The sequence below is a fragment of the Conger conger genome, chromosome 10 (genome assembly GCF_963514075.1).
Source record: "Conger conger chromosome 10, fConCon1.1, whole genome shotgun sequence".
Lineage (NCBI taxonomy): Eukaryota > Metazoa > Chordata > Actinopteri > Anguilliformes > Congridae > Conger > Conger conger.
In genome coordinates, this window is record NC_083769.1 from 39,385,409 (window position 1) to 39,397,026 (window position 11,618).

General features: G+C 47.0%; 1 protein-coding gene across 3 annotated transcripts; it reads left to right on the top strand.

The window, feature by feature from the left end:
• Positions 1-11,415, top strand: zbtb17 (zinc finger and BTB domain containing 17). 3 transcript variants are annotated; one of them, XM_061257385.1, is made up of 15 exons: positions 1-141; positions 1,433-1,693; positions 2,109-2,279; positions 2,746-3,138; positions 3,247-3,336; positions 3,646-3,935; positions 4,072-4,214; positions 4,835-5,135; positions 5,575-5,662; positions 5,839-5,955; positions 7,148-7,268; positions 7,424-7,554; positions 7,965-8,249; positions 8,782-8,871; positions 9,243-11,415. In XM_061257385.1, the coding sequence occupies exons 2-15, from the start codon at positions 1,489-1,491 to the stop codon at positions 9,620-9,622; spliced, it is 2,805 nt and encodes a 934-aa protein (XP_061113369.1). In that variant the 5' UTR covers positions 1-141; positions 1,433-1,488; the 3' UTR covers positions 9,623-11,415. The 3 variants fall into 3 exon arrangements, with proteins under 3 accessions (XP_061113369.1, XP_061113370.1, XP_061113372.1); XM_061257386.1 differs by lacking the exons at positions 1-141; positions 1,433-1,693 and adding an exon at positions 1,729-1,864; XM_061257388.1 differs by lacking the exons at positions 1-141; positions 1,433-1,693; positions 2,109-2,279 and adding an exon at positions 2,295-2,608.
• The last annotated feature ends 203 nt before the right edge of the window (positions 11,416-11,618 follow it).

The following is an 11,618-nucleotide window of genomic DNA, read 5'->3' on the forward strand; positions in this document are numbered from 1 at the left end:
ATCAATCGATCAGAGAGCAGAAGATGGCGGCGGATCTAGTCTGAGCAGAGAGATCGATCACCGAATCACTCGATTGGACGGGATCAACGAAGTGTAGAAAAAATCGTCAAAAACACCACTATAAATGACATTGGAATAAAGGTACGCGACGACAAAGCTGTTAACATGTCGTTTAAGGTTGTAGTATGTTGTAGAGGGTAAAGAGAACAGAAAGGACGAGGCTCAAAGGACAAACCGACAGACACAGGCCTCCCTATGTCTCTACCGCCATCTTGTTTGTCCGTATGGTGTGTCTAGTCTACTAGGCACGCTGAATTAATCCCGGATAGAGAGCATAGAGGGATAGAGGATATATAATCAATCCGCTGCATCGTCAACCAAAAGCCTGAGAAAATGAAGTGTTTTGTCTTTTCTGCATGCTTTCCATGCATCGGTTACACTGTACGTTCTTTAAGAAGAATTAGTGCTTTCAATTTCGGTCACCCGTCTCCATTGCTAATTTATCTCGCTAGCTAGCTGTCTTGCTCGGTTGTGACTTTAACGGCTTTTCCCATCTCAATCGAGGGTAAAAGAACTAGCTTAGCCAGCTGACCAACAACGTTCACAGAGAACCATGCTCGTTTCGAAGCAGCACTCCGTTAAACATTAGTTCCCTTATTTCCTATATTACTTCGTTAGCCAGCAGTTTAGCGTCCCGGGTTACTAGACTGTATACGACGCTGGCTTCATAGAAGCCAAAGTGAAATCCGTCAAACATGTGAACATTAATGATTTCAGGCGTAAAATGCATGAGCATAAAGCATAAATGAGAACTACAATATCTAGAGATCCAGCTATGGTTCCAGCTAAGTTTGAATTATTTTGCCCGAGTGCTCTTAAAATCTTAGAAATACAGAATTCCACTCAAAATTTCAGCTTTAATATTTCAGTTGTGGAGCCAGAACCACGCACACCTATTAAGTCCGAGATATTTAACAGTTTCAAGTCCGGTCCATAAATAAACCCTTTATGGGAATGCCCTGCTGTGCTTCACAAGTTAGTGTTATGGTGAGAACTGCGTATTTTTATTATGGTATGCTGCACACTGTATATGTTCTGTTGGAGGTCAAAACACTAACGGAGTGGCTTGATATTAATGATCAGAACCCAATTAAATATAGTCCATGTGACATTCATTACATTACATTACATTACATTACATTAATGGCATTTGGCAGACGCTCTTATCCAGAGCGACATACAGTTGATTAGACTAAGCAGGAGACAATCCCCCCTGGAGCAATGCAGGGTTAAGGGCCAACGGCTGTGCGGATCTTATTGTGGCTACACCGGGAATCTAACCGCTGACCTTCTGTAATACACTAGCCGTCACAGTCCCACTTTTGAATCACTTTTGACTGATATATACTCATCCCTCTGTGCCATGTTTCAGAAGCTGACTGAGACCACTGTATTACCCATAAGCCACTGCGTCCCACTGTCTCCACAATGGACTTCCCCTGGCACAGTGGCAAGGTTCTGGAGCAGCTGAACCACCAGCGGCAGCTGGGCCTGTTGTGTGACTGCACCTTTGTGGTGGACGGCATCGACTTCAAGGCCCACAAGGCCGTGCTCGCTGCATGCAGTGCCTACTTCCGCACGCTCTTTTTAGACCAGAAAGATGTGGTACATTTGGACATCAGCAATGCTGCAGGTGCGTTCGCCGTGCCTATTTGTGTCCGGTTCCCCATTCGTTCTGTTTTTTCTGTTTCACAGGTTTAGCACGTGCCATCTTAGGACCTCAGAGATGTTGGCCATGTTCTGCAGAGTGTGCAGATAGCCCATGGACAGCGTCTCGATTTACTACGCTCAAGACTTAAATTGGGTGTGGAAATGCTGAATAAAGTTAATATCAAATGCACATAAATGCACAATATCTTTTTAATCAAGGAAAACTTGTCAAAAGGCAAAAGACAAACATATGTCTTTCACATAAAAAGATACTGCATTTTGCATATCTGAGTAATTTTCTGGACTGTGGAGCCTTTTTTCTCCTTAGATTTCACTCCTTAGATTTCACGTCTGTGTGGGTTCCTGATTGACAGCTCCACGGTGTCTGTTCCTCACAGGTCTGGGGCAGATCCTGGAGTTCATGTACACGGCCAAGCTGTGCCTGTGCCCGCAGAATGTGGACGATGTGCTGGCAGTGGCCACATTTCTCCAGATGCAGGAGATTGTCAATGCCTGTAAGGCCTACCGGTCCCTCGCTAATGCCACATCGGGCAATGCCGGATCAGCCGGTGAGTAAAGACTGGTCTTGCCCTACACTGAATTTGCACACTTAATTACCTCTAAAATCCATCCTATGTGAGAAAATATGAGATGGCTGACAAATGTTGTTATAATAATAATAATTATCATTATTATTATTATTATTTAGCTTTTTTCCAAAGCGATAGTTGATTAAACTAAACAGGGGAGGGTGAGGTTAAGGGCCTTGCTCAAGACCCAATAGCTGTGCAGATTTTATTGTGCCAACACCAGGGCTTGAACCACCAACCTTCCAGGGACCTACTAGGCAACAGACTGCATCCTATCTACATCCTTATCTACATGAATGTGGTTTGAAGTAAGTTATAGGTTATAGGAATTAATGACTGAATATAAAGGTGCTGGTGCATGGATGTTCTCACTAAACGGGACTGATGACAGAAAAGTTGCTGTTTAACTTGAACTTTGTCCCTGCCTCATGCCTTCCTCACTCAGATGCAGAGAAGATGGTGGAGCGGTGCCCGAAATGGGTGAGGGAGGCGTCAGAAGTGGGGTCCAAGGGGGAACAGACCCTGAGCAGGGCGTCGGAGCAGGAGGACACACGGGGTGTTCAGGAAGGCCCCCTAGCCTCGGGTGATGGACCTGGCCCCCCTCCAGGAGCGGCTTCTGCCAGCGAGACTGGCCAACTGCCAAAAACAGCGCGCGATGCGGCCAGCGAGCAGGCAGGCGACGGTCAGCCGGCTGCCCCGCCTAAGCCCACCCCCCCTGCCCGTCCCAGAAAAGCGGAAGCCCCAGCTAAAGGGCCAGAGGAGAAAGAGAAGGGACAGGCACCGGCGAAAGAAGTCCCAGAGTTTCAGGACGATCCCAGTGACGTTGACTACTTGCCCAGTCAGTATCTGCTTTTCTGTGTGTTTATGTACCATTCAACATAGTTTTCCTGTGTGCATGTTCCCCCCCGGGCATCCGTGTTAATAAGTGACTGCGTTGCTCTTTCAGAAGTCTCACTCAAGTCCGCAGCAGGCAGTTCTCACGTAAGCACACGCAGGAGCAGGACCAAGTGCATGGTGCATCACGCTGTCTCACAAGGTAAACTTGCCGACTGAAAACAGCACCTCCTTATGCTATGTTCCAGTGTCAACCCTGTTCCTGGAGAGCTACTGTACCATCCTGTAGGTTTTCATTCCAACCCTAACAAAGCACACCTCAGTCAACAGCTCAGAGCTCATTGAGCTGCTAATTAGTGGAATCACGCGTGCCAAATTAGGGTTGAAATGAAAACCTACGGGATGGATCTCGAAGTACAGGGTTGGAAACCACTGCTTAATTCTATAGTATTCAGTAGTATGTCTTGCTGTTTATTTTACTTGTGTCTAAAATGTATTTTTTGTGTTTCAGATGAAGACTCGGGCACGGAGAGCAGGCAGAAGGTTGACGGTGATGAGGGCACCACTGCAGATCTGGAGGAAGACGAGGGAGACGGAGGAGAGGAAGAGGGGATGGAGGAGGAGGAGGAGGAGGATGATGAGGAGGGAGAGGAGCTGGAGGAGGGAGAGATGATGGATGAGGAAGAGGATGAGGATGGCGCAGTGGATGACAGCGGAGGAGAGGGGAAGCAGTCGCGGTCGGGGACGTTCACTGACCGCAGCGAGTCCCGAGCGTATGGCTCCGTAACGCATAAGTGCGAGGTGAGGGGGGGGGTCTGCCCGCGTGCCTCAGTCTTAAAACCGAGGCCATGTTTTACAAGGCCTCAATCTCACATCTGTGTGTCTGGTGTTCCATGTGTATGAAACTCACTCTGGGGTAATGATCTCCCTGTCCCAGGACTGCGGGAAGAAGTTCACTCACACGGGGAACTTTAAGAGACACATCCGCATACACACGGGAGAGAAGCCCTTCAGCTGCAGAGACTGTCACAAGGCCTTCTCCGACCCCGCCGCATGCAAGGCTCACGAGAAGACCCACAGGTCAGCACAGGGGCGGGGATTCTGCTCATTTCATTCTGTTTTTATCCTGCGTCGCAGTTGTACCCATCCCTGTTTCATTTGGTAAATGGTAAATGGTTGGCATTTATATAGCGCCTTTATCCAAAGCGCTGTACAATTGATGCTTCTCATTCACACACTCAGACACCGACAGTGATTGGCTGTCATGCAAGGTACCGACCAGCTCGTCAGGAGCATTTGGGGGTTAGGTGTCTTGCTCAGGGACACTTCGACACAGCCCGGGCGGGGGATCGAACCGGCAACCCTCCGACTGCCAGATGACTGGTCTTACTGCCTGAGCCATGTCGCCCCATTTCAACCCTAATTTTGCACACATATTTCTACTACTGGCTCAATAGCTGTTGAATGAGGTGTCTTTTGTTAGGGTTGAAATTAAAACATACAGGACGGTAAATCTCCAGAAACAGGGTTGGGTTGGAAACACTGCTGCATCGTGAGAGAAATTATGTCTTACAAGAATCTAATTAGGACACATGGCCTGTTTTGTCTGTCGACCAGTCAAATTCTGATCTCCTCCTCCTTATTTATAAATCCATCCACCCTTCTCACCTCCACACCCCCACCCCTGGTTCACCCCCCAGCCCAGTGAAGCCGTACAGCTGCGGAGCGTGCGGTAAGAGTTACCGCCAGATCAGCCTCCTGAACCTTCACCGCAAGCGGCACACGGGGGAGGCGCGCTACAGCTGCGACGACTGCGGCAAGCTCTTCACCACGTCGGGCAACCTGAAGCGCCACCAGCTGGTGCACAGCGGGGAGAAGCCCTACCACTGCGACTACTGCGAACGCGCCTTCTCCGACCCCACCGCCAAGATGCGCCATCTGGAGACGCACGACACCGACAAGGGCCACAAGTGTCCGCACTGCGACAAGAGGTTCAACCAGGTGAGTGTCCGCACTGCGACGCGCTGTTCAAACTGGTGAGGGTCCACACTGCGACAAGAGGTTCAACCAGGTGAGGGACCGCACTGCGACAAGCGGTTCAACCAGGTGAAGGTCCACACTGCACAAGAGATTGAACCAGGTAAGTGTCCACACTGCGACAAGAGGTTCAACTAGGTGAGATGGAGCTATCACTCACCCAGGAGTGCACAAATATATACATTTCACCCTTGTGATGTTTTAGAGGCCTTCCCATTTTAGCAGCATATTTGGTTGATATATTTCTGTAATTAATCCCCATAAGGATAACATTACGCTACAGGCGTTTAGCAGATTATTATCCAGCATCTTCCTGTTTACATGGCCAGTTCTCTGACCATTATACTACACTGCCACCCTATGTGAATGATGTGGTCATCAGGCTGTATCTGTGTTCTTTCAGATAGGAAACCTGAAGGCTCACCTGAAGATCCACATCACAGACGGCCCTCTGAAGTGCAAAGAGTGTGGGAAACAGTTCACCACCTCGGGTAAGGGCACGACAGAGTGGCAACGGCTCGGAAAATATGCGTACCCGTGTACATGCGACTGACAGTGTGGTGTACCTGTGTACATGTGACTGACAGTGTGGTGTACCTGTGTACATGTGACTGACAGTGTGGTGTACCTGTGTACATGTGACTGACAGTGTGGTGTCCCTGTACAGGTAACCTAAAGAGACACCTGCGGGTGCACAGTGGGGAGAAGCCCTACGTCTGCATGCACTGCCAGAGAGCTTTCGCTGACCCAGGGGCTCTGCAGAGACACGTCCGTATTCATACAGGTACCACTCTCACCTGCACTCACAAACAGAGACACGTCCGTATTCATACAGGTACCACTCTCACCTGCACTCACATACAGAGACACATCCATATTCATACAGGTACCACTCTCACCTGCACTCACGTACAGAGACACATCCGTATTCATACAGGTACCACTCTCACCTGCACTCACGTACAGAGACACGTCCGTATTCATACAGGTACCACTCTCACCTGCACTCACGTACAGAGACACATCCGTATTCATACAGGTACCACTCTCACCTGCACTCACGTACAGAGACACGTCCGTATTCATACAGGTACCATTCTCACCTGCACTTACATACAGAGACACGTCCGTATTCATACAGGTACCACTCTCACCTGCACTCACATACAGAGACACATCCATATTCATACAGGTACCACTCTCACCTGCACTCACGTACAGAGACACATCCATATTCATACAGGTACCACTCTCACCTGCACTCACGTACAGAGACACATCCATATTCATACAGGTACCACTCTCACCTGCACTCACATACAGAGGCACGTCCGTATTCATACAGGTACCACTCTCACCTGCACTCACGTACAGAGACACATCCATATTCATACAGGTACCACTCTCACCTGCACTCAGATAGAGACTTGTCTGTATTCATACAGGTACCACTCCTGTATTACTGGCCTTCTTCATATAGGCATTACGCAAAACCTCTCATCTAAAGATAACAAGTAGCACGACCAGTGATTTTGGCCCCCGTGAAAAGATCTTGCGTTGGATGAAGTTATACACTGCATACAGGGCCTTTGCCTGCTGTATGACACCCCTGCTTAAAAACAGACACACTGATTATGTAATAGCACTTAAGTACTGCAATTATCCACCTCTCAGTTTATTGCACTGTAGCATAGTACATGGCACAGCAAAATATATGCCATAGCATGTTGTTCTGTATAATGACAGTGTGTCACTGCACTGTGTGTGTGAATGTGTATCATTGCAGCCCTGTGTGTGTGAATGTCTATTATTGCAGCCCGTGTGTGTGAATGTGTATCATTGCAGCCCTGTGTGTGTGAATGTGTATCATTGCAGCCCTGTGTGTGTGAATGTGTATCATGGCAGGCCTGTGTGTGTGAATGTGTATCATTGCAGCCCTGTGTGTGTGAATGTGTATTATGGTATGTGATTTGCAGGGGAGAAGCCGTGCCTGTGTCTCCTGTGTGGAAAGGGCTTCACCCAGGCCAGCTCGCTCATCGCTCACGTGCGACAGCACACCGGAGAGAAGCCCTACGTCTGCGATCGCTGTGGCAAAAGGTTAGCCGCCAACGGCGTGGAATTGATTGCGTGCCGTTTATTGCCTCATTGAGATTCCGACAGACGCTGCAGTTTTACGCGTCACAGAATATTGCATCCCTGCCTCCTTCGCTCCTTTTCTCTCTTTCCATCGCTCGCTCTCTCTCTCCTTTCAGGTTTGTGCAGTCCAGCCAGCTGGCCAATCACATACGTCACCATGACAACATCCGGCCACACAAGTGTCATGTCTGCAACAAGGCTTTTGTTAATGTTGGGGACCTCTCGAAGCATATCATCATTCACACAGGTAATGATTTGGTTAAAAGGACACATACCTTCCACTTTCCTGGACCTTTGTGATGGCTGAATATATTATGATAAGAGTCTGGAAAGCTCTGCTGCAGTGAGCATTCTGGGATTGTTTGGTGCCAGCAGATTTCTGATTATGGATTTTGTTGGCTGGGGTAGTTCATGCACCACAACCCTTTTGCTCTCAGTCTATTTACATGTCGAACTTCCCCACTTGATGATGGGTTGCAGTAAAATTAGCAGAAATTGTCTCCACCTTGTGGAATATGTGTATCAGTGCATGCGGTGATAATGTGCGTCCATATCCGAACTCCTCCTATCATTTCCAACTAATTACGCAACTTTCCAATTTTATTATTTTCTGTAGAGTTTACTTTAAATCCTGTCCTCTGTGTCACCGTTTCTCAGGGGAGAAGCCCTTCCTTTGTGACAAGTGCGGCCGGGGATTCAACCGCGTGGACAACCTGCGGTCGCACGTGAAGACCGTGCACCAGGGCAAGGCGGGCATGAAGAGGCTGGTGGTGGCGGGCAGCGACAGTGACGGGGGCAGCGGGGCGGACAAACTGCGCCCCGCCTCCACGTCCGCGTCCGAGCTGGACGACAGCGAGGTCAACATCGTCACCGTCACCACGGACGACATCGTCACCCTGGCGACCGAGGCCCTGGCCGCCAGCGCGGTCGCTCAGCTCACAGGTCAGAGAGCGCCCCCCTGTTGGGCAGTAAGGGGAATGAGGACAGGCTAGAGGGGAGAATCAGTGGTGCCTGAAAGGACTCAGGATGCAAAAGACAATGTGGAAATTCTACGTAATAGAAGAGTTTGCATTTAAATGAAGACTCCTTCAGTTGCAGTTTTGTGTGTTGTCTAGTCCTGTGCTTGTTTTGTTGTTTTGTTATTTGATGTGTTTTACTTGTTATTTAATAAAATAAAAAAAGAGAAAAATGTCAAGGCTGCTGAGGTAGGCACGTTTTGTAATCAGCACGTGCCTGTGAATCAGTACCTGGGCAGAGAATGTGCAGGCAGTACTGATAGAGGGAACGTTGAAGGAAAGTGAAAAATTTATGTTCATGAGGAACAGAGTGAATTGAGAGCTTTTATGGGAACGGGATCAGGATATTAACAAGCACTCTAGTCTCTGTGTTAATTAGACAGATGAGAGTGGTTTCACAGGCTCAGACAGGAGCGAGGCGCACGTCTATTTCTCACTGAAATCTGCTCCCTCCGCAGTGGTGCCCGTGGCGGCGTCGGTGTCTGCAGACGAGACCGAGGCTCTGAAAGCAGAAATAACAAAAGCAGTGGAGAAGGTGCAGGAAGCGGGTGAGGCCAACGCAGAGTCACCTGACCACTCACATGACCAAACGCATGACCACACACAGCGCAAATAACTGCACAGAAACTGCACGCGTTGCTTTATTCTGATTGGCAAACAAACCTAGTAGTTCCAGTAATTCATGCAGAGTTTGGTTTCACTTTGTTAGAGCACAAGAACTGACCTTGAAACATGATTCTTAACTTGTAATGCTCAAGTAAAACTAAGCTGTTGAAGTCAGTTCTTGCAGTAACCCTGGAAACCAGTCTTTCACACAGATTTACAAAGTACGTTACCTATACCTTGCAGTGTTTTACCCTGTTGTCTGATTGCTAGTGGTGTGTTGCTAACATGTCCACGTGTCCAATTCTTCTCCCAGATCCCAACACCCAGATCCTGTATGCATGTGACTCGTGTGGGGAGAAGTTCCTGGATGCCAGCTCCCTGGCCCAGCACGTGCGCATCCACACAGCCCAGGCGCTGGTCATGTTCCAGGCCGACACCGACTTCTACCAGCAGTACGCCGGAGAGGCCACCTGGCAGGGCACGGAGCAGGTCATCCAGCAGGGGGAGCTCCTGTTCCGCACCCGCGAGGGTGGGGAGGAGGAGGAGGAGGCGCAGGCACAGGGGGTGGGGGACAGGGACGGGGACGAAGAGATGGCCCCCCAGGCCGAGCCCCAGGCCGAGGCTGGGGAGGGCGCAGGGGCAGAACCGGTACCAGAGCCGATGCATGTGGAGTGTGACGGTCAAGCGGAGTGAAGTTTTAAATGGAAGTTAGGAAAATGTATGTGATGTTGAGTTAGTGTGGGGGGAGGGGGGTTGTTGCTGGAGGTTTATGGGCTCTCATTGGTGCTGAGGAGGGTGACGTGCATGTCGTTGGGATATGGTTCAAAGGTCTGGCTACATTTCAAAATTTCAACCCAACCACACTCCCTTGTGGAGACTACATGAAAAACACATTATACTCATCTTCCATCAGTTCAGTACCCTGTCGCCCAGAACCAGTGCTCATTGTAGAAAAGCTTTTGTCATATACTCTATAAAGGTGAGTCATTCTGGCCCACAGGCATAGATGTGGCTAATCTGTATTATTGTGTCTTTGATGCCTTTTTTCCCCTGTTTATCTTTATCCTGTCTTATTGCAGTTGTTGGCCAGAATAGGAAATACATTATTTTCTCTTTGCTTTTGTTTTTATTTAATTGCAGTTATATTTTGCAGGTGCTTGTAGGAAGAGTAAATTATTATAAAGCCAAAATGTATCAGCACTATTTTTCCCTTTAGGAAAATTACTATGTAATTCTAAAATAATATGTATAAAATGTACTGGCACTTAAATGGGGGTTCTGCAGTTGAATTTATATACAAGCCATTATTAATTTAGTAATAATCAGATCAGTTTATCATTTTATCAGTAACTAATTTGACGGTCTTTAGTGTGCAGTGCCTACACGGTACGGCACAGTAGCCTTCTTAACTCCCCAAGTTGTTGCATTAATTGTCTTAGCATGGTGAGGCTTTGCCCCATGCTGCAAAGCCTCAGGCCCATGGGAAAGCAGAACAGCTGGAGATTTAATTTAATTGTCCTTTCAGCTCTTAATAGCTTTATTTAAGTCACTAAGTCATTAGGTCTCTTCCTGTTGCTCATTAAACGGATAGTATGAAAGCTGTGTGAACCAGGCTTGCTTTAGTGAGCGTGAATGTTTACTTCATGCCCTCGTGTAGTGATAGAAGATTTTCTTTCCCTCAGAAGATGACATCAAATGAATACCTTAAACCCCAATTATAGTCGACACTGGTACTGCATTTACATGGGCTTCCGCTCGAGTAGTTTTGAGGTGCATTTGGAAGTGTTTTCAAATGCATGCTCTGTTTCTTTTCTAACAAAGTAAATTAAAAGATGCATCATAAAGACAGTAGGATTGATAATGATTTCCTTTTGTAGAAAGCCACATTTTCTTAATTTTAGAGTCACAGTTTTGGAGAAAATCTGAGTCAGGTAAATGTGATGCCTTTCATATTTCACCAAACAGATAATAGTTGACATATACCACAAGTACAAGGATTTAAAGGGTTAGCTAGAAGCTCTTTCCTAATTTCTAGAAGCTTTTTTCTAATTTACGCCTTGCCCATCAGTGATCTCTGCACCACTAAAGCTTTTTACTTCCTCTGCTATTATATTCTTTATCCCAAATGGAGCTCAACATCTGCATTTGGAGTTTCATCTGATGCATTATTTACGTAAGACATTTTTCCAATGATGTATTAGTGAAGGACACCATCCTTCTGCGATACCACAACTGTATAGGCCCCTGTGACATAAGATATACACTTGAGCATGTTTACAAAATCGGTGTAATGTGCACATGAGCTGAAGAAATGTTTGTGAAAGACACAATGAAACACTTTGGTTAAATGTATCATTCACAAGATATTATTTAAGAAAGTATAGTCGAAAATCAATATGGAGTTTACCCTTCTCCATAGAAATTATTCTTGATGTCCAAAAATAATGCACTAAATAAATTGCAAATAAATGAATTACTCATTTGTAGCTATGTGTCTTTATGTCCATGGTCACAATGACTAGTGTTTGATTTTTTTCTTTCCAAATAGTTTGGAATGATCTTTTTTTATTGATTTCTTAAATTTGTGTCAAATTGTATTTGAAGAAAGCAAACTGGGAAGAAGTAACTGGAACAGTCTAGTAAACTGAATATCGCATGGTTATTTTATGCTATAAAAAAATAACTTGTG

Excerpts from the sequence above, each read along its gene's own strand:
- zbtb17 (XM_061257385.1), top strand. The coding sequence starts at position 1,489 with ATGGACTTCCCCTGGCACAGTGGCAAGGTTCTGGAGCAGCTGAACCAC. Across the intron at positions 8,250-8,781 it reads CGCGGTCGCTCAGCTCACAG|TGGTGCCCGTGGCGGCGTCG; the intron begins GTCAGAGAGCGC and ends CTCCCTCCGCAG. Across the intron at positions 8,872-9,242 it reads GGAGAAGGTGCAGGAAGCGG|ATCCCAACACCCAGATCCTG; the intron begins GTGAGGCCAACG and ends TTCTTCTCCCAG.